The sequence below is a fragment of the Pyxicephalus adspersus genome, chromosome 5, assembly GCF_032062135.1.
Source record: "Pyxicephalus adspersus chromosome 5, UCB_Pads_2.0, whole genome shotgun sequence".
Lineage (NCBI taxonomy): Eukaryota > Metazoa > Chordata > Amphibia > Anura > Pyxicephalidae > Pyxicephalus > Pyxicephalus adspersus.
The window spans coordinates 108,888,409-108,915,292 of NC_092862.1; the positions used below are offsets into that span (position 1 = coordinate 108,888,409).

At 37.6% G+C, this 26,884-nt stretch overlaps 2 protein-coding genes across 2 annotated transcripts in view; one reads left to right on the forward strand and one right to left on the reverse strand.

The window, feature by feature from the left end:
• THRB (thyroid hormone receptor beta) overlaps positions 1-21,593 on the forward strand; it is a 66,411-nt gene extending 44,818 nt beyond the window's left edge. The window contains exons 7-8 of the mRNA XM_072412409.1: positions 11,406-11,497; positions 21,465-21,593. Of these exons, the coding sequence (XP_072268510.1) occupies positions 11,406-11,497; positions 21,465-21,485 (113 nt within the window). The 3' untranslated portion in view covers positions 21,486-21,593. The remainder of the gene's footprint in view (positions 1-11,405; positions 11,498-21,464) is intronic.
• Positions 11,838-26,884, reverse strand: part of NR1D2 (nuclear receptor subfamily 1 group D member 2) — a 29,816-nt gene continuing 14,769 nt past the window's right edge. Inside the window, exons 3-8 of the mRNA XM_072412405.1 lie at positions 26,561-26,649; positions 25,608-25,752; positions 23,522-24,207; positions 22,495-22,680; positions 21,459-21,669; positions 11,838-20,307 (exon numbers count right to left, since the gene is read on the reverse strand). Coding sequence (XP_072268506.1) covers positions 20,111-20,307; positions 21,459-21,669; positions 22,495-22,680; positions 23,522-24,207; positions 25,608-25,752; positions 26,561-26,649 — 1,514 coding nt within the window. The 3' untranslated portion in view covers positions 11,838-20,110. The remainder of the gene's footprint in view (positions 20,308-21,458; positions 21,670-22,494; positions 22,681-23,521; positions 24,208-25,607; positions 25,753-26,560; positions 26,650-26,884) is intronic.

The following is a 26,884-nucleotide window of genomic DNA, read 5'->3' on the forward strand; positions in this document are numbered from 1 at the left end:
GTTGTTGGAAAGGAGGTACCTGTGTATGTTAGGATAACAGATAATCACGGCCCTGATGCACTACCTTTGTGGCTTATGGCATATGTTGTTGCCTTTTTTGGGTGAGTAGCTATTGAAAATTTGAAAACTTAGAGAACCGAGACCTGGGAGATTTGGCGGACCCCTTTAACCATTGAATGCTGGCCGTGAAGTCAATGCAGGGGGCTCTCAAGGCCTCTGACGCTTAAACCCCAAGGACAGAATCCTGCAGGTGTTCAAACTCAGGACTGGGACTTTAGGGACAAGGTCACTGACGAGAAATTATGTCCCCCTGGAGCTTTATGGGAATCCCAGCTATATTAAAACTGTGATGATTGGTATGAATGTGGACTGTGCTAACAGGACACTCTGCTGCCCTCACCCACTCTTCTATGTGTGTTGGACTTTTCAGTAAGACCCTATATTGATCTGTGAGCCTGAATAAGTTTCTGTCGTCACCCTACCAGGAAGGATCTGGGTATCAACTAGCCGCCCCTACAAGGGTAATCGCTACATGTATATTGTAATTATATGTAGGTACAAAATACAGTAATTATTATGTATTTATTTAGAGACGGCGAGTTTTTAGGAATAGAGAAAAGACAGGTTTTTTTAGGGCACGGACTGTTTTTTATAAAACAACAAAGTTTATTTCAATCAAAAATATTATAAAACTAGACAGAGATGACCCCATGCTAGTCCTAATGCTAACATAGGAGAACTAAGCTAGGCAACAAATAGGCGTATGGTACAGGTAGTTGAGGTCCAGTTCAGACAGCAATAGTTTCGTTTTCCACCCGACCCATTTTGCCTAATAATGCTTCCTCAGGGGTTTGTTGGGGAGACTTAAAATAATGCTGAAATCTTTTCTGTGGGGGACAATTTGTCCTCATACTACTTGTGAGATGGTTCGGTTATAAAAGCCATAGTGCTTAGGGAAAGCAACTGATATGTTTCTTATATCCTGATTGGGATGATCAGCTAGGGCACCTCAGCACCCTGGTACGGAGAGGTCACATGAAGGGCACACGGGGCACCAATATGGGGGGTGTGCTCCCCCTCCAGCACACAGCTGCCTTTTCCTCTGCAGACCACGGAGAGACGTATTAGCATAGCACGGAGCACATGTGTCCAGCCGCTGGGATCAGGATCCAAGAAACATATCAGTTTATTATATTAAACATATCAACCTATTAGGCCAAACGCGTCGGGTGGGTAACAAAACTATTTCTGTCTGAACAGGACCTAAACTACCTGTACCCTACGCTTATATGCTTAGCTTAGTTCTCCTATGTTAGCATTCAGACTAGTATAGGTCATCTTTGTCTAGTTTTTAATATTTTTGATTGAAATAAACTTTATTGTTTTATAAAAAACAGTCCGTGCCCTAAAAAAGCCTGTCTTTTCTCTATCCCTAAAAACTCACCTTCTCATTGTAATTCCCAGTCTGGGCACACGGGAAACTATCCCTTCTCAAAGTTCTTGGGTTACCACCTTTGGTGTAAACAACCTTCAAAGGATTTATTTAGCCAAAATGTGATAATCGATGGCTTCTAGTACATTTTTTCCATCGCTTATGTGAGCTTCAGAAACATCAAATATTTGATAACAGCTGTCATAGTTAACCTGTTCCTCACTACAACACAGGCATCTCTCTCCGGCGCATGCGGGCAGTTCTATCGCTGGGGGTGCCTCTGTTTCCAAGCTTTATCAACTCTGTCCATGCCGCTGGCCAATCAGAAAATAGCCTCTATTTAGTTAGCTCTCAGACTGCACTCAGTGTTCGTGCAATGTGTCTCCAGCCCCTAGTTCTGTGAGCTAGTTCCTGTTCACCTGTGGCTTAATCCAGTGTTTCCTGTGTCTAGCTCCTGGGTTAACCCCTCGTTGTCTAGTCTCTTGGTTCCCAGTAAACTTCCCTGTGCTGTTCCAGTGTTCCTGTCAGTCAGTGAATATCCCTGAGTCTCCTGTGCCTCCTGTTACTTCCAGTGTCTCCTGTGTTCTCCCCAGGCATATGACCTGAACTCTCTTGTTTGCTGCCTTTCTTGACCCCGGCTTTCCTCAACTATCCGCCTGCCTTGTGATTTTGTACCGTGCTTGCCCACATTGGTGTGCCCAAGGGCCGCAACCTGGCCGTAATCAGCAGCGCAACATCCTCACTATCAGAGGCTCTGGAGAAGACCTGGTTACTGCTTAGACTCTGAGCCTTGGCCCTTCTCAGAGCTGGCACCACCTCCATACAAGCCACAGTGCCCCCTAGTGGTCCTCAATCTCCTTGCAAGACAATAGTGCTATAGACTTCTTGTAAACCTAAACAGTATTCTTATTTAGTACATTTGAAAGCATGTTGCAGTTCAAGGAACTCGAGCATGTATTTTCAGGAATCCTGTTTTTAGTTGTACAGCTTTGGCAAGCTTTTTTTACTTTTAATGAAAAGCTGTTATGAATTAAGGCTTTCTATTGCCTTTCTGAAAACTCAGTGTCATGCTGATCCTGGTTTTAGGTGTTGCAAATCTTTAATGGAGATCCATATGATAATCTCAAAGATGCCTTGATATTTAAAGTCCAACTAAACTTAAAACTGAACTAAAAAGGAAAATTCTAATTGCATAGAGTACAAGCCATGCAAAGGATCAAAGTGACAAGCAGAATACCACCAATTGTACTTTTTTGCACAGTTTTGCACCACAACTCAATTCCTTTTATCTTTGGATTAAGTCAGTGGGTGGCTATGTCAATCGGTTGTGACCATATGACAGCCAAATTATAAAGAACTATAAAAGCTGGATTACATTTTACAGCATTCCTGCATTAAAGTAGCCATGTGGCTATGTGAGGAGGTGGGACCTATAGTTTACAGTAGGTTTTGAATAGTAAGACTGCAATCTGTTAACAGAAAACCAAACAGCATGAACTGTCTGAAGTACAACCAAGCACAGCCTTCCAATGGATTCATGAATAAGTTATGTTCCAAAGGTGATATTTATCATTTACACTAATGAATATGATTGCATGATAATCACCGTGTTAAAGAATTTAAGATGGACTGTAAAAGTTTTCTATAGCAAATAAAGCATTAAGATGTAATTTATCACTTGTCACTAATAACAATCTGTCATTCAACTTGTTGAAGGCAGTTGTTGAAGGCAGTGTAAGTAACATACAATGATAAACATAAACCCAATCATACTGCAATTATAGTTTAAATTACATGAGATGCAAGATTTTACTTTCAGCAAGCCTAAATTTCAAGTTGTATAAACAAATTTACATATTTTGGGAAATGTATAAACAATGGGGCACGCAAATAACAAACATTGCAAAACATCTGGAAAGGCCAAGATCAAAAACTACATTACCAAAGAGAAGGGGGCTGAGAGAAACAAAGCTGCTGTAAAACAAAGACAATATGGGCTGTGGAGACGATGGATTTTACTTACAACAAAAAAGTAATGGGTTACCTTTAAAGAAACCTTTGCCTAATTCAGGTTGATAATTCATTTGATAAATGTAAGATTTAGCCAAACCTTATAGGCCTAAGATACTGATCAGTAAGGAGTCACTAATCTGTATCATAGGCCTCCTAAAGAAAAGTTAAGTTCCACTTTTAAAAATTCAAAATCAGATCATTATTGCAGAAGGGGACAGGCAATGTCTCTTCTGCAATACTCCCTCATGCATGCCTGATCGTAATGGGAATCTCAAAAAAAGCTTGGCTGTGCATGTGCAGCTTAGCTTTGGTTCAACTGTACATGCCAGGAATGAATGAACTCCTCTAAGCATCTGCATGGGAGTTACATCATTCCAGCCCAGTCAGGCAAGAAGAATATGGTGGTGTATTGCAAGATAATAGGAACAGGTAAGTATCGTAGATTGAGTCATGCTTTAATATTGAAACCAAACCCTTTTATAGGAAACTTGTGACCTTCCTGGATAGAAAATGGGCCAACAAGCATGGGTGCTCCCTACTCATTTGGCTTGCTGAAGAAAGAAAGGAGCAAAAAGTGTATAACACTCCTACCTTTTGGCAAAAACTAGACCCCACCCAGAAGATTGCCAAGGGGTATTGTTAGGGATATTGGGCCTCCCCATGCCCACAATGTGACCCTAGTTTTGTGAAGGTTTACAGGTGGGGATCTTATTTGGGATCTGGAACCCTACTTTACTAAGAGGTACCCCTAACCCATTCCTAGGAAGTGTTAAAACAAAAAACAAAAAGAAAGAAAATGTTACTGTTCTTTTTTTTTGAAAGTAACTAATACCTTTAAAGAGTCCAGTGATGTTTAAATATGATCTCATGACTAACTATCCTTTGTTGGCTGCTTCACATCCAGTGCCAGCTACTCCAACATTCACAATGACCCACCTGGGCAGAGCTCCTGTCCAAACAGTTCATCAAAAGGGGCAGTCAAGGACAGAGACTCTGGGTGGTACATAGCCAGATTGACTGCATGCATGCAAACAATGACATTAGGTCCACCCATCTGGACGAAGGTCCTGTCATTGCATTCAATGAGGGAAACTGGGGATTAAATGCAACAACAGGAGCGCTGTCAAAATGAACAGGCCTTTTTTTTGTTTAAATAGGTCTAGCCAATCTAGCAACAGGGCAGCCAGGGACAGCTGTTTTACCTGGTCAGAGTTCCAGTCATTGTGCAGAAGGAAAGTAAAACATCTTAATCATTATTAGTTTAAAAAAGAACAATCATTTTTGAGTGGCTATTTCGAGGGCTGCTTTAATCCTTGGGAATAAGTTTGGGGTAATATACATTCCTGTAATTTCTGCGTGAGGGGGGGATATATGGGGCGCCCTTAAAAAAAATGTTGTGTGGATGGGGCCATCTTCCCCAATGATGGTCTCTAGCAAGATTAGAGGCAGACAAGATGTTGGTTTTTGCCAAAAAGGAAAAGGCCTACATAAGGACCTTTATTAAAAATTCCCTGAAAGTGCCGAATTTGCAAACACCTGTACAAGGATTTGCACACCAAATGTTTAATCAGTCTGCTCCTGGTCAGCTAACTATGGAGCAGGTGCTAAATAGTAGGAAAACTTTCCAAAGTTAGGAATTTTACTGTGAAGGTAATCAGCATTTAAACAAACCTTCATAACAGGGTCCTGTCCTAATATATAAAATCCAATTATATAAATATGGGCCTACTCCCCCCAGGTTTGATGGATCACCCAGGTTCTACCATCAAAGTCTATCTTCTGCAGTCTTGGAGAATTTTAATATATCAGGACCATTGTTGTGTTACACCTTTCTGTCATTGCCAGCATTACATTTTTTAGTAATTTGTGATACAGCAGTTCTTCTGTAGCATCAGACAGACTAGCCTCCCCCTAACTCTCTCACATGCATCAGTGAGCTATAGGTAACCATGATTCTGTTACCATTTCACAGATCTTTCTTTGTACCAAATTTAGTAGGTCCTGACCATTGCACACTGGGACAGCAGTCAATGCTTTGACTCCAGTTATCTAGCCGTCACCTTTTGATCTTTACGGTTGCTCATTTTTTCATGCTTTTAATACACCACATTCAGGAACTTAGCACTCACATAATCCACCCTTTGACAGGTGTGATTGTAAGGAGATGATTTCACCTCTCAGTGATTTTAAGGTTTTGGCTGATTGCTGTATATTGACCTCAAGTACTGTAAGAGTGACATCTTGTGGTCATTATTGAGTATGACAGTAACAGCTAACTTTCAGTGTGTCACTTGTACAGCATAAAACAAACTGTTCTTGTCACCTGGACCATCCAGGGACAGCTTCCTATATCCTGTGGGGAAATATTTATGTGAATCTGTTTAGTAGTTGTAGATATATAAGCACTTATATCTGCCACATCCCCTGGCTATCCGAACTTGTTCAAATAAAACTCCAAACAAAACCCATGTTGGGGATAGGGGGAGAAACTTTACCAAATGTCTCAATGCAAACTGCACTACTAGCCTCCAAAATCATATTGATAATAGGACAGCCCCAAAACATGTGGTATGAATCCGCTTCAACCGCACCTCATTTCAAACATTTGAGGGACTCACTTCACTAACTCACGCATTTGAAATGAGCAGTGGGAAAAGACAAATGCACCATCAAAAAATGTAAATACCATCTCTCTGTACATAGAGGAAGTAATCGCCCTCCAGGCTTTACGATTGATAAAATTTCTGTTGGGGTCCTAAACGGATGGTAAGTGCTCCATCTGCTTAAACCCATATGCCTTTCTTCATCATTCAGAATTGGCTCATACTTAGCAAAGACTTCAGCTCTTATCTGGATTCAATTTTAACAACATTTTGTCTAGTGGGTTGGACCAGTCTCTGTCTGAAAGCATTGCTGTAACATATGAACAAATCTGATGGTATGTGAAGGCTTCCTTTTCCATAAATGGAGGACACTATGGCAGCATGTGAGATGGGCTTCTCAAACTATTACCAAAGGATTTACCCGTCAGTTGCTTCTCCCTGTCTGACCTGCCCTGGAACACCACTGGAAAATCTGAGTTATTCGTTAGTGGGAGTAAGTGGGTGTGGGTGTAAGGATGAGTGGCTGTTTAATTGAAAAGGACTTCTAATTTTTTGCCACGCTTGCCAATCTGAATACAAAAGCAGATTTGATACCACCTCAACTGGGAGCAGCTCCCTATACAGATGCAGCATATATTTAAGTGCAAATGTTGGGGCCACTCCAAAATCCAAAAATGTGTTTGTATAATCACTGGTTTCATGGAGCCAATCTCTAAGATATCTAGTTAGCGCTGCCCAGTTGTATAGTTCCATATCCGGGAAATTCAACCCACCATTTTTTACTGGACATAATGTGCACATAACATGCATACTCACTGGAGCTCTCCTGCCTCCCCAAACAAATGAACAGAACAGTCTATAAAGATCCTTCAAATCTTGTTGACGGAGCAAAATCTGCAACATTTGAATGGTGTATAAAAGCCTGGGGAATAGTGTCATCTTAATCAAACCTACACTTCCCAATTAAGAGCGAGTGAATGAGGACCATTTATGTAGCTGAGTTTTAATTACATTCTTATTCGGCTTAATATTAGCGCTATAAAGTTTTGATGGTTTCTTTGCGATTTGGACCCCCAAAAACTGTAGTTTTTTCTTACACCAAACAAGAGGGTATAAAGAACCCCACTTAGGTCTAACACAGTTAGTCAGGTACAGAGCCTTAGATTTGTCCAGATTAATAGACCTGTACCAAGATATCGAGCCATATTGTGTTAAAAGACCCAGGATAGCCAGACTAGTCTTAGGTTTGGTCACATACAGTAACAAATCGTCTGCGAATGCCGTTACTTTCACTCTCTTGGTACCTATAAGTAATCCCTCAAAATCTTGGTGAATGTGCAAGGAGCCTCGGCAGTGGGTCTAAGGCCATATTAAACCACAGTGGTGAGAGCGGGCATCCCTGGCGACTGCCTCTTCTCATTTCCACTTGGAAAGATAAAGATCCATTATTCACCAATCTCATTTGCGGCAACTTATAAATATACTGGATAAGTGCTGCAAAATTATGGCCAAATGCCCGTTAAGCCAATACCACATGCAAAAGTGTCCACTCCGTTGCAGCAATGGCTTTTGGTCTATAGGTCGAGACCAAAGGTAAATCTCTGCCCTCTTTGGGAATCAGTCTGCCCTCTTTGGAAATCGAATGTGCTTCATTGAATTCTGGAAAGGGGGCCTGCTGTTGAAATATGGCATTATACACCTCTGTTAAAAGGGGTGCCACTTCATCTTGAAGTAATTTATAAATTCAGCTGCTTAGCCGTCCTGGCCTGGAGTTTTATGATTAGCCATTGATCCAATCGTCTTCCGGACTTATTCTAGTCAAATTGGTTTATTAACGCATTCCCTATCCCCAGATCCAAGTTTGGGCAGTCTAGCCTTGGTTAACAGTTCATCTAGAAACACGGATTGCACAGGTTGTGCTGTGTACAATTGTCTATAGTAATCCTCAAAAATCTCTATTACTGCCAAGGTATTTTGGGTCACCTGGGATATAAGATCAGTAATTATAAAAATTTATTGTGTGGGCTCATGTGGTTTGGTCAACTTTGCCAGCAGTGAACCCCCTTTATTGCCCCACAGATAGAACTTGTGTTTTTGGTATCAACGTTGTATTTCTACTCTAGAGGCGACATAGGTGTTTAAACAAATCACAGCTTCCTGCCATTTCAATTTTGCTGCTTGACAACCCTTCTCTAAAAAATCTCTGTTGGCCTTAGTTACCTTGCTCTGCAGGTTTGTGTATGCCCTAAGGTTCTCTCTGTGCTTCCGTTTGGTAAAGTCAATGAGATGACCGCTTTCTGGGTATATGGGCGTGTACCAATGCTCCAGATTGTTGTCAAGACTTTTGTCCCAGTGACACTTAATTTGAAAATTTTGGAGAACCTATCAGTGATGTCGTAAATTTCCATTGAAACGTCCTATTCAAACTCTGTGGAAGGTCTAAGACCAACACTACAAGGGTGTAATCAGATATAGTGAAATCTGCTATAGACACCTCTGTGACTCTCAAAAATAGGGATTCATCAATTAATATATAGTCAATCCTTGAAAAGGACATGTGGACCTTAGAATAGCATGTATACCTTTTTTCTCCAGGGGTTAAGGACTCTCCAGGCGTCGACCAGGGTTGTCTGTGATATCAAACGTTTGACTCCCGTTGAAACTGTCCCTGGTGATTTTTGGGCTGAACTAGACCGATCAAAGGCATTATCCACTATAGCATTAAAATTGCCCGCCACATCATGTTTTTGTGTAAGATATGTGTAAAATGATTTTGAATTGCCAGTGGGGTTATTTAAAATAAATACCTTTGGCCTTGACTACTATATGAGGGGGAGCATGGGGTCAAGACGTCATGGCGCTGTCCAAAAAAAGTAACCTACAATCCAACCCATTCTAGTAAAGAGTTTCCCCAGCCCTAGCCAGTCAGGGTCACTCCAATACAATAGCAAACCATTTAACATTAACATCAAAAACACTAAATCTGTACCTCCTATTAGAGCGAGCACCAGAAAAACTCTATCCGCACATAAAAAAACATTCACATATTAACCAATTACTGTTTTAAACATTTAAATATATACCCCTGCCTTCTATTCCAGGCAGTAGGGTGGTTCCCATAACAGAACTCACTAAAATATTAATTTATCTCAGTGTTGGTATTCACTAAAGAAAAATGGTATAAGGCACATGTAAACATATTTGAACCATATGAATCACAACCATCCAATTCAGGAACTACAAAATAACCATTAACCCAGAGGTAACCCCGAGTGTGACTCAGGGTAAAAAACAGATGCTGAAAACGGTAACCCCAAGTAACACTCAGGGTAGCTAAAACAGTAAAAACCAATAGTAAATAGAACGTTACCTGATTCTCCGGCATCCTCCTTTGTCCTTATCGTCTCCTCGCTTCCTCCGGCCGGCATCTTCAGTATCTGATGAGTCACCAGGGTGTTCCCGGTGATGTCGGAGCATGCGGCTGTTGCGTCAGGGGAGTGGTCGGAATTTCAAATTATTTTGTATTGCATTCAATACAAAATAACTGTATTGAATGCAATACAGTGGATTTATATTTCTAAAAGCAGTACATTGACTTTCATGAAAATGTATTTTTCAGTATAATATAAAAGTATGTGTAATATTTATTTATTTTTTCAATGTATTTATTTATTATTTTTATTTTAATTTATTTAAATTAATATTTTGCCATGATTTTGTGTTTCAAACTTTATTATAGTCATACTAATATATTATACAGACAGGAAATGTTTGCGTCTCTTAGTCACTGAAGGATAAAGTCCTGAAACAGTAGAATTTTGTCTTTACCCACTTTCAGATCTCTTTGTTTACGATATGCTGATAGTAGCCATTCCTTATCCATTGTATGAAAAAAATTTGCAATCACTGGCCTGCGCCTCTTTTTCTTCCAGCGAGGAAATTAGTGTTGTTTGGGTGGTAAGTTTGCCGTGTGTTTCAAGTGCCTGATTTTGTAAATCGCTCACCCCGTTCCAATTCCTCAATATATGTATGTGAGTAATACCTGTATTATTAGTGTTGGAGGAAATAGACGCCAATGCTGTTTCACACGCGATCAATCCCCTCACACGCGATCGCCCCCGCAGCTGCTCGGTCCCCAGGGAGTCTAAGGTGCTCTTCCGAGCTTTGGAAGAGTGGGTAAATCAATTTAAAATGTCCGCTTTGTGGTTACCCTGAGAAGCCGAGTTAAGTTGTGTTTGCCTCGGTCAGCTCCGCACCTGGAAGTCAGCAATATACTTCAAGATAACCAGCACTCAATCTATTCTTGGCCAAAAGAGGCAGCAATTTTATGATCAAATCTGTCCAGTCATTGTAAAATTAGCTTGTATAATCAGTACAAATTCCTTCAGATGTAATATTAGGTATATAATATGCCATATATGCCATAATGACCAACTAAAAGAAGGCTGCAGAACCCTGCTTGCCACTTTTACAGGGAACAAATCATTGGGCCTAATTATTAAAGCTCTCCAAGACTGGAAAAGATAGACTTTCATGAGAGAACTTGTGTGATTCAGCAAACCTTGATCCGGTCCAGGACAGAAAACATTTGCCAACAAATAACAAATGACTTTTAAGAAATCCATTTAGGTTTTCTCAATCACCCAAGGTGTACCATAAAATTTTATCTTCTTCAGTTTTGGAGAGCTTTATTTAATCGGGCCAATTCAGTCTGTATAGGAAATTTGTCATTATTGTCTTTGTTAAATCCCAAGAGACCTGGTAGAGCAGCATCTATAAAATCCTGGCCATCTGCATCTGCTAGACATGTTTGTAATCTATTTTACATACTGAAATTTACTAAAAGGTGTATTTATAAATTATTCCCCCATCAGTTTGGCTTTATTTTCATTCACTTTCGTGGAAATCCCTATTTAATTGTTTCAAAGCATCAATAAAAACATTCTGCTACCTGTTGTTCAAAACTTGGGAAAGCTCACCTGCTATCCTACTATAACTATAGAGGGTGACCTCCTCACCAGTCTGTAAATGCCAAAAACTGCCCCAAAAAGACCCCTTTTTCCATCACACCTTGCTCTTCTTCTAAGGATTGTCACACCCCCTCCCCCCCCTTTTAGGACCATACATTGTGTATACACACATATGCTTGTAAGCTCTGACTGTACAATAACTTCTTTCCAATATCAACCTTTATGTTCTACGCAGGTTTTGTTACTCTTGTAATATTTTATGACTGTGCCTTGTTTTTGTATTTGCAAATGCTGTTGTAACTCAATAAAGATGTCTTTAAAAAAAATTATAAACAGGCAGGTTTTTATGCAGGGCATATACGTATAAGCTAAGTTATGTCATTCCAGCCTGGCCGAACAAGATGGCAGAAGACAGGGTGAAGATGATGGCGCCTGTAATGAGTTCAAGTGAATGTATTGTAAAAATTGTGATTCAGCGGGTAAGTTTATTTTTCTCCTGAATGGAAATTGCTTGCTCCTAATGCAGTACAAAACCTTGTTGTAATTTTTAAATCTGGAAGGTTTTGATCCACTTTAAGGTGTGTCTTTACTTTTTTACTGTTGGTATTTACTTTCAGTACTTCTTCAAACCTTGCCAGCTTTTTTAAAAAATGTTATTTTAATAATTCACAACCATGATGGAGAAAAGATTAAAGATATGACAACTGCATATACTAAGCCCAGTACTGGTTAAACTCAAATATTAATAATAAATATGATTCATGGCGTTCTCATGTTGGTTCACAAGTTTGAGCTGTCAAATTAAGACACTTCCAAAAGTTTTATTGTGTAAAGTTGTTTATTTGAAAAGTCTAACAACATATTCTGTGTACAGACACCTTGGTGTAGCAGGAAATTAAAGCTAATGGATCACAGGTCCAGGTCAAAACAATTGCACCTTTTTTGCCCCATTCATTCTTTCCACACTGATAGTTAAAGTGGTTCATTCAGACTGAAATCATCTGTTTTTGTTACAATATTTTATTAATTTAGGTGCTTTTCATCAGTCACCACAGATACATAAAATAACCTAGTAGAAAAAAACTGAAGTCCTCTCAACATGTCTTAAAATAAAACTATCTATGTTACATCGTAACATTCTAAAAGTATACATTCAACAAAGTATATAAGAAATCTGAAAGTGAATTTTCCTAGAGAGTCCAAGAAGAAAGTATGGGCCTCTATGGACACTAGGCTCACTTTACCCCACAATTTTAATTAAACAGAGAACTACATCTTCTTTGCAGGCAAAAATGGTCATCTTACTCTATTACAGTACATTAATTTTAGAGAAAACATAATAAAAGAATAAGAAACCACATAGTGTAGAAAATACAAATGCACAAAGGTTGCCCCTCCTCTGCCATGGGACAAGTAGCCTATGGCATACTATTCTGTCTGACTGTACCCATGGCAGTAGAGAAGTTCAATCATAGATCCAAAGCCAGGCTGCCCGTCTGGGACACAACTTTTTAGTATCCAACAAACCTTGGCAGGTTGAAGCACAAGCAAACTACTGCTACATTTCATGGATCTTTCTGGATAAGCCGCACCTACTACTGAGGAAGTCACCCCCATAAAGATATTGATTAAAAAGTGTGAATAGTTGGGTTAGTGGCAAAATTGAAGATTGAATCAGGAAAGGTCTTAGCACTGGAATACCATAGACAAATAAACGGTTGCTTGGTGATTCAACCCACTAGCCTTCTGTTAATGATGGACTTAGCCTTTTACTACAGGTTAATCGTATAGGTAATTTTATGGGTGAGTACAGATTATGACACATGCTTTTCCCTGTTCATTTATTTTCCTAGTACAATATACACAATTACAAACAGACAACAGCAACATGGAAACACAACATAGTTGAAGGTTAATGCTCAAAAGTCAATGCTCAATATTTAACATAGCAGCACAATTCACTGGTAACTTTATTATATCCTATTTTTATAACAATAATAACAATTATTAGGTAAAGTTAGATGACAGCTGCTGCAGAAACAATAACTCATAAATTTGTCTAATCTATGATCAGATTTGCTGCTTTACTTTAAGAGAGATTGGCTTTGATTCCTCAAGTTGCAATGGCACTCTAGGCCTCCATAATATAATACATAAATTCAGAATGCCTTAAGTGCTTTTTTCCTGTAAGAGAGGATGTTAAATTACTCTTGTAGATGTTCTTTGTCAGGTCATACCAGCAGCTGTTACACACTTTTCTTTAAACCCAGTATGGCCCAATATGGTAAAGTGGACAGATATAGCCAACATTATTGCACCAGTTAGACTTATATCAAGCTTACGTTGTTTCATTAAAACTTATGAATAAAACTTAGGTTTTTTCATTTCATGTTTAGTCCTCATATCAGTATCATACCAGTCCATGTAATGTAACCTCCAGGTGCCATAATGTGAGCAATATTCATTATTTGTTGCATTATTGTTTTGCTTTTATGAAAGTGTTTTCCAGCTATAGACATATAAGTTATCTCTTGAAATGTTGTTGTTTTCTAATTCCTATTTTAATGTCCACCAAAAGCTCTCATGCCATGAGGAATCAACTGCTTGTTGCTAATATTTGTCAAATTGTAACTTCAAGAGACAACTTAACAATATAAAGCTTAATGGAGGAATCACTTACAAAAAAAAAATCTATATATATTTGTACCTGCTATTACCAGTAAAATCAATCATTATAAAAAAATATTGTATTAAAAAATGTAAAAGACGATCCACTGTCCAGTTTAAAACTGTCTGCTACTTCAAAATATAATTTTATACTGTTTTGGAGCCCTTGGTGTTTGGTTCAACAAATCACAACTTAACACACAAACGTCAGACAAGTTCCTAAACTGATCATAGAACAATGACTTACACACACTGAAAGTGTCCTAAGGGCTCATATAAAAATAAGCATCACATAGTAACTAAAAAAGAAATGTTCAGCACTGCTGTTTTGTAACATATCCACTAAAAGCCTGGGAAAGCGGTAAATCCGGCATCCGGACTCCGCTAATGCTTTTGAAATTGCAGAAAGTATTCTAGCACCACTCTTAGGCATATACTATAAACTTTTTTGAGGAGGAAGAAGGGGTCATATGAGGACAAAACAGACAGGAGAAGAAAGATCTGCAATATAGATTAGGACTAAGATAGGTGAGAAAAGTGGAATGAATAGAACTGAGAAAGAAGTAGGCATGCTGGGCTTTCTTATGTGCCAGGCCAATAGGGCACCAATAATACAAGCTAATAAATATTGCAGCAAAAATGTCAAACATGGTAAGTGTTGTTTAACAATGTAATGCTTTTGTGGCTGAGCATTAAGTGTACATTTCCTGAGATATACTTACATGCTCAAGCAATTGGTTGTGCTGCATGGAAGCCTACGAAGGCCATGCTAGAGATGTCAGTGTTCTCCCAGCCACAAATTAGAACCATCAACCACAGGTAAAGTACAAACTTAGAAGCAGCTGAAGAGCTGAAGGTTGCCTGGCTGGCACATAGAACATCATTAATGGTTCCATAATTAAAAAAGCTCTAAAAATATAGCAAGTTTTCCTATGTGACATAAGGGGCTGAACATCTAAAGCTACTTTCCTAATATCCTCATACAGAAATGAATTTAGCATTCTATTTCCAAGTTGTTGCCAGTTACGTCAGCCAATAGAGAGGTATCATATGTATACCTACTCATTGTATGGGAAAACAAACTAATGTTTTATATGCTTTAGCTTAATTAGCTTAAGTTTGGAATTGCATTCTAGTAGCCTGCAGATCCCTCCATTCAACAATAAAAATGTGTGTGGTGCCAAAAACATGTTTAAATTTAACCCATACTACATTTTCATTATCCAAAAAGAACATTTCTGCAGGTGCCATCAAATACCTGATTTTCTTGTATAAACTTGAAAAGCCTTTTCTATGCTCCTCTGACTGGAGACCGATATTTCCCAGCCTATTGACAAAGCTCAGCAAATTTCCATCCACAATCCAATTAGATTAAGTCTGCCCAGTTAGCTGCTCCCAAGTGAATAGAAAACAACTGCTATGCCTCCTGGAGCAGCAAACCGGGTAATGGGAGGAAAACCACATGGCCAGAAGCAAGATATTGACTTGACTTCAGGATTCATGTCACAATCCCAATGAAATACCAGTACAAGCAAATAGCAGTTCCTAACCACTTCCATACAGTTAAAGATGGAAGGAGATAGCAAATGGCGGAGCTTACCCATGTAGGCAATGAAAGTCAGGTCCCAGTGGTATAGAGAAAGACACAGAAAAAGCTTAAATCACACAGAACATGTTCTGTCCCTTCCAATCTTGTGGAATGCAATGCATTGTGTTTTGTCTTTTGTATTTAAAAGCTGCAAATGAAGTACAGGGTAACTTTCATTAATACATAAGCATTGAGCTATATATGTTTGTTATTTTTCTACAGGCCTTTTGCTCTTAATCAGCATTTTGATATAGTTTGGTATGAAATGAGTTACTAACATTTTTACAATGTTCTGTATAGAATTAAAGATGCATGCCTTCAATATTTCTAGAATGAAAAATAGGTCATACCTCCTATGTTCTTGTATATTAGAGTTGGAATATCTTAATTAAAGCACATCCTTCATCAACACCTACTAGATTATAAAAAAGATTCAAGATTTGCCAAATTATGGCAAATTGAAACGTTTATTTATAGTTGAAATTTGTCTTTTTCCTAGAAAACCAACAGGCAAAGTTATGAAATTTGGCTCAGCACGAAAAACCACCACCACTTTTATTCCAATTATTTTGTCATTTAATGCCAAAGCTCTTTTGGTGTGGTGCAGAAGATTATTCTGACCCGGGTTTGTGCCACTGTATAACAATATATATAGTATTTGTTTTAAAGCATTGGAAGGTTTCTAAAACAAAATAAAAAAAACTGATTTTGTATGGCACTTAGATGATGTGAGATAGACCCCATGTAATACAATAAATAATCAAGAATAATAAGAGTAACTTGCTCCCAAACTGAAAGAATTATTAATCATTTAAACATAAGACAATGTTGTATTAAATGCAAATTTTAAAATCTAGCTTTAAAAATATAGAAAATATTTATATAAGTATTTTTTTGGTGCAAAAGGGTCAGTTTAGCAAAGGCTATTTTGTTTTCAAATGTTTGTAGACAGGTTACGGTCAACAAGGGAGATTAATTCACTTTTTACCAAAGCCTAAGAGTAGTTTGCACCAGTGTGTTGTAAGAAGAGGATCTGTTTGATGACACAGTAAAAAATTTTAAATGCAGCCATTGAGCAGCAAATGCCTGAAAAATGCTTTGGTAAAACACATCACCAACACAAGATAGCCCTCTAAAATGGGTAGTCTGGTAACTCAATGGCTAAGACATTAATAAAAGTCTTGTGCAATAAGATGACTTATAAAAGTCATACCTGGAGACCTAAATGTTTATGTGAGGAGCTGAACTAACGATTATGTAGTCACACTGGGCCTTGTGTATAAAAATGATCTGAAAGTGTCTGTATTGTATAACATCCAATCAAACCCTTTTCTGGACGATCTGAAAATAAAGGAAATGATTAATTGCTGTTATTAACACAACACATACCTTTCAGATGGTTTGCATACACAAGATATAAAGCTAGAGATGTGCTGACGGTTTTCCGATGTTTGGTACTAAAACCACTAGTGATAGATTACTAAACAGATAAAACAAATGTTTCCTGATGGTGTGGGCTACACATGTACCATGTAGTACGGATATATCTCTCTCCAGTTGTGGTGCCTGACCACTTCTTTATGACACTCGTCTGTAGCTTAGGCTGGGTCTAAAAGGACATTGTTAAAAATGCATGTAAACATTCCTATTGCGTTTTTATGCACTTTTATTAATGTTTAATAATTAGTGCTGAAAAAAGCCTATGCCGCGGTTTGCAGCATTTTTACCTTGTTTTCCCATTTTTAACGCTCAAAAATGAAAACGTTTTCCAGCGTTAACCCAGGGTTTTAAATTTTTAAACGTTGCAAGCAACCGTATAGATAAGGCTCATAAACGTGCCTCAAGGAAACGTCCTTGTGTAGATTAGCCCATTGGAATGCATGGGGATTTCAAACATGGGCTTTAAAAGCCTCAGGTTAAACGCTGTGTAGACTAAGCCTTACTCCACCATCGGGAAACATTTGTTCATAGCAACAAATTACTAGAAACTTTAGTAGTGAGACTGAGCAACCAATAGTCACGTGTTTAGCTCTAATCTAATTGTTACCTCTTCTCATATCCTACTAATATTGCATGGTGTTATTTTTGCTTGTTCTTATTTAGCAGCAAAGCAATAAAATAGACACATAAAGGTCTATAAAAAAGGCCAGCCCACCTTGAGGTAAGCAAAATGGACCAGAAGTTCTCTAAGGCTGGGGAAGATGCATTTCGTCAGTGAAGCTTAGTGATCCAGCAAACCTTGAATGGATTTCCTTTAATCCTGGACCAGATCTGTTCCATGTTTGCTGGATCACCCAGCTTCACTGATAAAAGTGTATCCTCTTTAGCCTTGGAGAACTTTAATAAATTAGGCCCAATTAATCAATATCTCTACTGTCTCCAAATTTAAAGTGCATACCTTATCTTCTCCATTTAAAAACCTGACACGCACTGAAGGCCTTTTGTATAAAAACATGGAAGTGAAACATGTAGCCCATAGCAAAAAAACAAAAATGTAATATACTGCAGCTTAGATGTGATGGCTTTTTTAGTTTTCTCCTTTAAATCTTGTTTTCTTTACTTTTATCTAGTAATAATTTCATCTGCCAATAACATACTTTCTATCTCTGGATGACCATGCTAACTTTAAAATACAGAGGGAGCCATTATTTCAGCTCAGGCTGAACTTCAAAGATGTCTTTGTTAATGTCTATATAACATGGCTGACAATTCAGCTCACAAGTGACATAAAAAAAAAAATTCTACCACAATCAACAGGCATTCTCTGTAATTCCTGAAATTTCTGGAAAAATGAGTAATATAGCCACCCCATTTAAGTACTGCTGCAATGTATTAAAGGTTTTTTTTCTTGGGTAGACACGTTCTTTAGTTTATCAATAATTTGCACTAGATAAGGCAGAGATTTCATTGCTATAAAGCACATTCTCACTTCCTTCAGTTTTATACATGGAGCCTCTTAATAATTAAAAAAAAAAAGAAAAATAAAGAAAAGAAATCTTCACCAACACAAAAATGCTGCACCTCTAAAAGCGGTGCGGGACGTTACTGGTGCTCGCCTGGATTTACCACTGACGCTACCTGCCAGTTAGTTTCAATATATTTACATTTAGGTCACTGAGTTTGACTAGGAATGACCCAGTTGCACAGTGGGAGGCTTCAATGTAACAATTTGCAGCATTATACGTTTTTTTTTTTTTTTTATACTTTTCAAAAATATAATCCATTAGTAAATTTACCAATAACTCCTGGTATTTTATACATATTATAAATCTTTTGTACTATCAGCTCCCTTCACAGGTTAAAATATTGTGAAGTAGCTGGTATATATATATATATTTATTTTTTGTTTTTTCCTCTAATGATCTAACTAGAAATATTTACAGTCTCTAAACACTGAACATGTCAGTAAAACATGATATCATATACACATAAATACACAACCAAAAACAGAAAATTCACGCTAAGAATCTGTGTGACAGACAACAATTCAGATGTTGGCAGAGGCACATATCGATTTCATAAAGTGTTTAGAAATGATGAGATACGTGCTTCTTCTCAGTGATCAGTATCTATGCATCTACTTCACACACATGTATAGCACATATTGAGAGTGTACTACATAGCTACTATATCATAGTATATTCATATTCATAGTATATTCATAGTATACCATATCATAGTATGGGGCTTAATTCATAAATCTTTACAATAAGGGTAAGGATATCTATTTAAATCACGTGACTATAATAATCAAAGCTCATTGAACGCAACTGAAAATAAGTATCCTTACCTGGTATGCTAGATTCCTGAATTAAACCTATGTACAGACATTAGATTCTCATCACCCCAGGCTAACGTTTGGAAAACTTTTATTATCTGTGCAACCGTCCCCCAATGTCATTCAGTGATAAACTTTGCCAGATCACTAAATGAACAACACCAAGGTTTGCTGATGTTTGCTAATGGGGGGAATGCAGCATGGCACCTCCTGATTGTCCTCCCCCTACCCTTTCCATAGAACAGAACGATGCTGTTTGTTCACAATACTGTCCCTGGAAACATCCACTTACAATTATTTCCAGCAACAATTGTTGAGCTTTTTTCTAAAATTTGGTGTTGTAAAATCATCATACTAATTTGTATCTAACATAGACCCCTAGCCATTTTTATTGGTGCTGAACAACCATTTGTAGAACACCAAAGAAATGTGTAAGCAGCCTTTACCTTGTTCTGACCAACCCAAATTTTAAATGCCTCTGTTAACATGGCTGGTGGGTTCAATGATAGATGACTCTTGTCTGCAGCACAATTCTTCTATAATACCCGATGCTGTATGTTGAGAGGGAGGGGATGACCAAAAGGAGGAATTCATGATAAAAAATATATATTTTTTTCATGCTGAATATCAATTAATGTTATTCAGCATCTCTTCAAACCTAATAAAGCTAAAGTAACATGTAAAGTGCACACAATTCGTATATCTGTACATATTAGTTTAAACTAAGAATGGAAAGGATAGTTTTCATCTCAGGCAGCTGAATGTCTAGGTAAACCCCTGACGGCTTTACACCAGTCCCCTGCACACAGGTGCAACAACTCTCCATTTTGTGGACTAAGGCAACATTCATGAGAGTGAAGCCATCCAACTGTTTAGGTCATCTCTTCTAAATTATTAGGGCTGCAGTTTCATGAATGTAAGATAAACCCACAAAATGGAAGGCAGCAATGGTGCACATTTAAACAGCTACTTATACCTAGCTTGTGCCAGAAAAGTAGAAACATCCCATCTGTCACACACGATATACAGTAGACATTACACACAATAGTTTTTATAGGCCTATGGGTGAATCTTGAAAGCCAGGAGCTCCTCGGAGTGCATGTTATTTAGAGAACGCAGGTCTGCTAACTTTAGGAGGAGTCTGGTAAAGGTGGAGGCCTCGTTGGGATGGTTTTTCATGATTAAAGTCCTCAGGGCACGGATCAGAGTTTCTTGCAAAGCTTCAACAGAGTTTACATTTTCAATACCAGACCGATCTGCAGCGAGATAAATGTATTTTGATCATTTTTAAATTAATTTCAAGAACATCTGTACATTCTTAAACCAAAAACCAATTAAATTGCAATATAGAATGTGATATGGAAGCAATAACACGTGAACTAGTGCCAAATGTTATTGTAAAATGTTTTATTAACCTATACAAACATGCAATAATTTTGGAGTCCGTTCTCTGCTGGACATTGCAGTCATTAACCTCCCAGGCGGTTCATTTCTGCCCAGATTTATATGTAAAACTGCGGTACATTGTTTTTCATTATAATTTATTTAAAAAAAAAATTTATTTAAAAAATTTATTTTACATTGTAGGCCTGTAATTCTTAGGCATAACTCCAAAATATGTCCAATATTTAATAAATGTAATCCATTTAATAATAAACTTTGAATAAAAAAATACAAAAATTTGTTAAAACAAGGTTGATGTGATATGTGATATGAACTATCATAATAAAAGTGAAGGGGAGCGAGTGCAGCGCGGTGCCTCTCCGTTGTTCTCCCCCTTCCCCTCTCCATAGAGCAGAACGGCGCTGTATGTTCAGCTCTCGCTTAGTTTTTTGTCAATGATTGTGAAAGATCCTTTCCAATGACAATTATTGAACGTGTGTATGTACCCTGGACTATTATAACAGCTTAAGAGCAGAGATTGAGATTCTTACAAACACATGGCACACCTGGTTCTCGCCTGGTTTAATGCTTTGATGGCTACAAAATCAGAGTAACTGCTGGCTTATGATCTTTACATCCATGCCCATATTTTACTTTTGTCAATAAATATAACATATTATTAAGTAATAAAATAAATATAAGTATTGTTTCAATATTTACATGCTAACCAAATTGTTCTGTATAAGTGACAATGTTACTGTTGGGTGTGAGTTGCAGCCGTGGTTTATATTAAACTACTATAAGCACCCCTGGCAGTGTTATTGGCCTGTGCCAACCTCTGTTACTTTCCTTGCATAGCTTGGATTTGGATTACATTGGAAATATAAAATAAATTCACTGAAATTGTTAAAGGTATATAACAGTTTTTTTTAAGATTCCTATTTTGGCAATCTAAAACATCAACTGGTCATGGTGTTTACAAAAGATGGATGGTATGAGTAATAACGGAATACTTTTTTCTCACCCGCAGAGACAAGGACAACTGCTGTAAACAGACTCATCTCCTCCTCGCTCAGTTGCAGTGCTTTAAGCTTCTCGCTGAATTCAAACACAGAGTTCAGCAGCTCACCAGCTCCCATAGAGCGCAGCTCATCCACACCGTATTTCTTCCCACTTAGAAAGGTGACAGTACGCTCCTTGGTATCAAACAGTGATGCAAAACGAACCATCAACACCTGGCAAATAAAAAGCCAAAATATTAGCATCATTGTTTTTAAATGTGACTTTATTAACTGCTTCAAAAATACAAAAGCATAATTCATATTTTATGGGTTGCTTTTTTTATTGATTTTATATATTTAAAATGAGTCTGAGTTTACTTTTGTTGCTACAATCTATAAAAGATAGAAATGTTATCTACTATAAATCAATTAGGAGAGTTTATGTTACCGACAATTAGCTGACATAAATATGGATGTGCCATGCAGTGTACAGAAGGAGTAAGAATAGTTCCAAGGGTGGGGGGGGGGGGGGGCTTTATTTTGGAAATAGAGACTGCTTATCTCATTAAAAAACTTTGACTGCAATTTTTAGAGCAGCACTTAAGTTCCAATATAATATTTGCATATGGATATATTTTATCTGGATGGTTTTAAGTTGATGTGTTTATTAACAAGGTCAGTGAACTGTTACTGCAAACAGAACCTACAGCAGTTATAAGCAAACTGATAATTGCCTGAAAGGTTGGCAAATCTAACATTTTACACTATCAGGAAATATGAAGTGTGTATCGTGACAGATAAATCATATCATTCATGCAAATGTGCAATTGTAACATGTCTGATCTAATCAACAACACAGCATTTCACTAAGGAATAAAGAATTTTATTTCTGAAACAACATGGGGGAGTAGGCAGACTTGTAATATTGCATCTGTAAACATCATTCATTCCAAACTTAGAATTTGCACAGTCACTCTAGGTAAATAAAGGAAGTTCAGGAATTTATATTTCTTTTCAGTTTATGGTTCCAGGTCTCAACCTGGCATCATAAAATCTCACCTCAAATGTTCCAGCTTTCAGCAAATTGACCTGATCATACTGTGAAAGGTCCCTAAATCCTGGAATGCGCTTGGCAAATTCTACTACTTCTTTCACAGCCGGGGTAAAACTCATAGAGAATTCTTCCCAGATTTGAGGTCCAGATTTGTTTGGGTCCATGTAAGGTGACATGCTCATTGGACAAACCTGCAAATTGAGAAACCTAGTAAGTATACAACCATCAGTAAAAAGAACTACATATACTGCCCTATCAGACATAAGGATGGCCTCAAACACTGCATTTGAACATAACCACCGAAATCAAATCAGGTATTAAAAAAAAAAAAAAAAAAAACACATGTATGGACCAATGCCTGCAAGTTCTTGGTCACATATAAACTGTGCATGCCAAGAAAAACTGAAAAGTAAGTGTTGAAGACTCTCCACCCACCAACAAGGGACAGTGCTAAGGTATTCACCAAGCAACAACATTATCACATGGGATATATATCAATACCATGTACTTTCTTAGCCGCCTGAAACCAGAGGAGCCATAAATAAATGCTGGATGATAAATAAGCCCTTGGGAAACATGTCTATAACCATTCTACACTTTAGGTGTGCCACAGAGTAATTATTATGGGGGATACAGAACCGCATGAGAAATTAGAAGTACCCAAAAACATTATTCTCCCTTTTAGTTGGGTGCACCACCCACCACTTTTCAGTAGCCACCCGGCTGTTTTTGGGTGCTTACTGAAGAGTTGAGTAGCAATACACGGGCTGCCACCCGCCTACAGTTTCTTCCCACCCAGCTTAAAAAAAATGTATGAATGGTGCCTAAAAAGGACTTTAAACATGCTGATTTGTACATTGCCAATGTATCCTTCATTATTACCAAAGCAAGCCCAGTGCCAAGATTCACACAAAAAAGTGGTTTAATGTGTATTTTCTTGAGCTGGGGGTACGGTATTTTTGCAGTAAAAGACATTTATGTCTGTGAGTACCTATAAACAATAAATAAACCAAAGAAGTTAAAACTTTATACCAAATGCATTCTTCTTCCTCTATTGTCCTGGAAGCCATTCATGCGGTCAGCCTGAGATACATCAATCGTGGGGCTTTTTTTGGACTCCTTGTGGGAATAGCCATTGGAAATATTTGTGTTCTGTTCATTGGGGTAGTAAATAGTATGGGTATATGGACACCCTGCGTTGTTTTTGCCCCTATGTTGTCCATTCATGTAGTTCTGGCTTTCATTAACAGGACAGCGAGCAAAGTTGACACCATTATTGAAGTGAATATTGTTATTGTTGTTACTGTATTTGACATTATTCATAATTTCTTCCCGCCGGTGGCTTGCTTCGCCTTTTAATTCAGAAGTCTCCTGGTTGTACATAAAGGTTTCTCTGTGAGCCCTAGTTACTGTACCAATGACGTCATCTTTACTAATGTCTGAAGGTGGGGGAGGTGGAGGAAGTGAAGATGATGAAGATGATGAAGGTGGAGTGCGACTTTTTTCTGGATATTGATGAGATTTAATGTCATGTTTGATGTTCTCTTGGACAGGATGGGGCACCGGTGGCAAAACTGATGGAGAAGCTTGGTAATCTGGCAGTGCTTCTTGAGGTCCCGAGCTACCAAACTGACTGTTCATCATCGTCTTCATGGCAGACTGCATTTCCATCAGCATGCGCTGCTTTTCACGCTTAGGGATGCGACCAAAACGAACAGCTGCCAGAGAAGGACAAAATGTGTAGAAAATGAGAGATAGATAACTTCAATTCAATGGTATCCCTAAAATAATAACCAAGAACCACCATAATTCTGCTTTTAAAATAAGGATGCATCAGAGATGTTTTTACAGAAACATTTGTTTAGGAAACTTAGGGGAAAGGGCCAATTATAAACAACTAGTAAAAACAACTGGCAATATAAATAGAGATTTTGCTAGTGACTACCTTCATTTTTTGCAGAGAATTATAGACATTTTTAAAAAGGCCAATTATACTTATTTTGCTCCCATCTTCTGTTTCTTCATTAATAAATCAATGAATTAATAACACTAGACAGTAGATACTGAGTATGGTTCCGGGAAATGTGTACAATATGAAAGTTTTGCCCCTTCTGTACTGTTTAAAAAGAAATTGTGAACTTTAATTCCCATTTAACAGTACTACATCTGTTTTTGACATACAGCGCAATTAATTTCTGCATTACATATATAAAACCAAAGAGAAAAAGGTAAGCATTGTCAAATTGCAAAGATACATAAGAATATGTCTATGGTAATGCAAAAGTTTCTTGAAGCAGGTGAAATATGGTTTAGAAGGATGTCAACTGCCAGTCAAATACATACTGATCCCTACTACATCACTGGTGATGGCCAAATGCTCTGTTCATCTGTGGCAATGTCTTGAACATCTGAGTAAAAGGGAATATGTGACGTTCCTATCAGGATTTAGTACTCTGAGTTGAAGTGGCCAGTTGGCCTACAAATATAATACAACTATCATTATCTGGTTAAAGGGAATATGTCCCTATCCCTTCTACCACGGTGGTTGGCTTAGAGAAGGTATTAGTGGGTGTGGGTTGGGAAGTAAACTGTCAAGGGCACCTAACTCTTTCAACAAAACAGGTAAAGTGACAGGAGTAAGAGGAGATCATGTATTTGTTGTTATTTACTGTTTTATAATTTATTATTTTTTTAACCTGTAGCTTTTTTCACCAAAAAGTTAAATAATAGGATACAGAACAGTTACCCCTTGTGAGAATCTGACCCCACAGGCAGCACAGATGGCTCAATGGATAGCACTCTCACTTTTTCAGCGCTAGATACTAGGTTTGAATCTCGGCCAGGGTGCTGACTGTATGGAGTTTGTATGTTCTCCCCGTGATTGGGTGGGTTTCCTCCCACTCTCCAAAAACAATTGGCTTTCCCCAAAAATTGGCCTTAGACTGTATTAAAGTTATATGACCATGGTAAGGACATATTGTTAGATCCTTTGGGAGACAGTTAGTGACATGACTATGGACTTTTTGCTATGGACTAAGCATAATATTTAATATTAATAATAATGTTCTCTGACCAGTTTACCTCCTGCACTGATAAATGTGTAAGGCATTTCACATACCATCTCTGGACATGCCGACAGACAAACATTTCTTGAAGCGACATTGCTGACAGCGATTTCGGTTCATCCTCATGATAGAACAGCTCTCATTCTTGAGGCACTTTTTGTACTGGATGTTTTGTTGTATGCTTCTTCTGAAAAAACCCTAGGAACACACAATAACCCCTTTACCTATATATATGTATTTGTATGTATGTGATATTCAATGTAAAGAAGTTAGAATGAAGAATTATCTGCTAAAAATGAATTTTACAAACAAAAGGATACATTAAAGAAGAATAAAAATTATATATCCAAATATATTTAATACCATTCTGTACCAAGTCATAGATCCAAATGCCACGCGTGGATGAAATATCCTATCCCTACCAAATCAAAATAATTTCCAAGCTCCTAATTACTTTCCTAAATAATTGTTTTCCATTTATAAAGCACGGAACCAAAACTAAAGGCTCTTTGCAGTGTAAGCCATAAAAAGTACTATAGATTTAGACTATAGACCCCATCACAAAAATCTTATATACAAATGTATACTATTCACTCTGGTCATGTTACCATATATCATTATCATATATAGTCATATATTTGTCATATTTATATAACAGAAAAGTACAAACATAAAAAGTCATTTAAATAGAAATGCTATCAGTTTAATTAAGTAATTAGTGTTTGAATTACTTATTAACATGTAATGTAGGGGCAGACAGGTTCATATCTACACAATTATGTTTGTGTTATTCCCATTTTCCATCCAATTATGCAGAAAGCTAATTCCTGATCACTTTACATGGCCAATTGAGTTCATACCCACTAAAACCAAATATTTTGTTTTCCTTTTTAAAATTTTCAAAGATTTGGAAGTTTTGCAGAATGAGGAAATTTTCTGAAACAAATCGGAAGTCTTATTTTAATCATAAATAAAGAAGTTGGTATGTGATAGTACAAATATTTACCTTACATCCCTCACAGGCATGGACTCCATAGTGAAACCCGGATGCTACGTCTCCACACACTTTACACAGAAGTATCATCCCATTGAATTCTAAAATATAATGTTACATCACAGTTAGTAGGCATAGAAAATAAAGTAAAAAAACAAAACAAAACAAAACAAAACTTTTGGCTAGACATACCATTAAATATACCTAACTAAGGGTTTTCTATATACACAACTAGCATAAGTAATCATATATTTAACGCATAGTGACATGGTGATATGAGTAGTGAGACGACCCGATCAGTGTGCTGCTGCTGTTCCTTCAATCTCCAGCCACAAG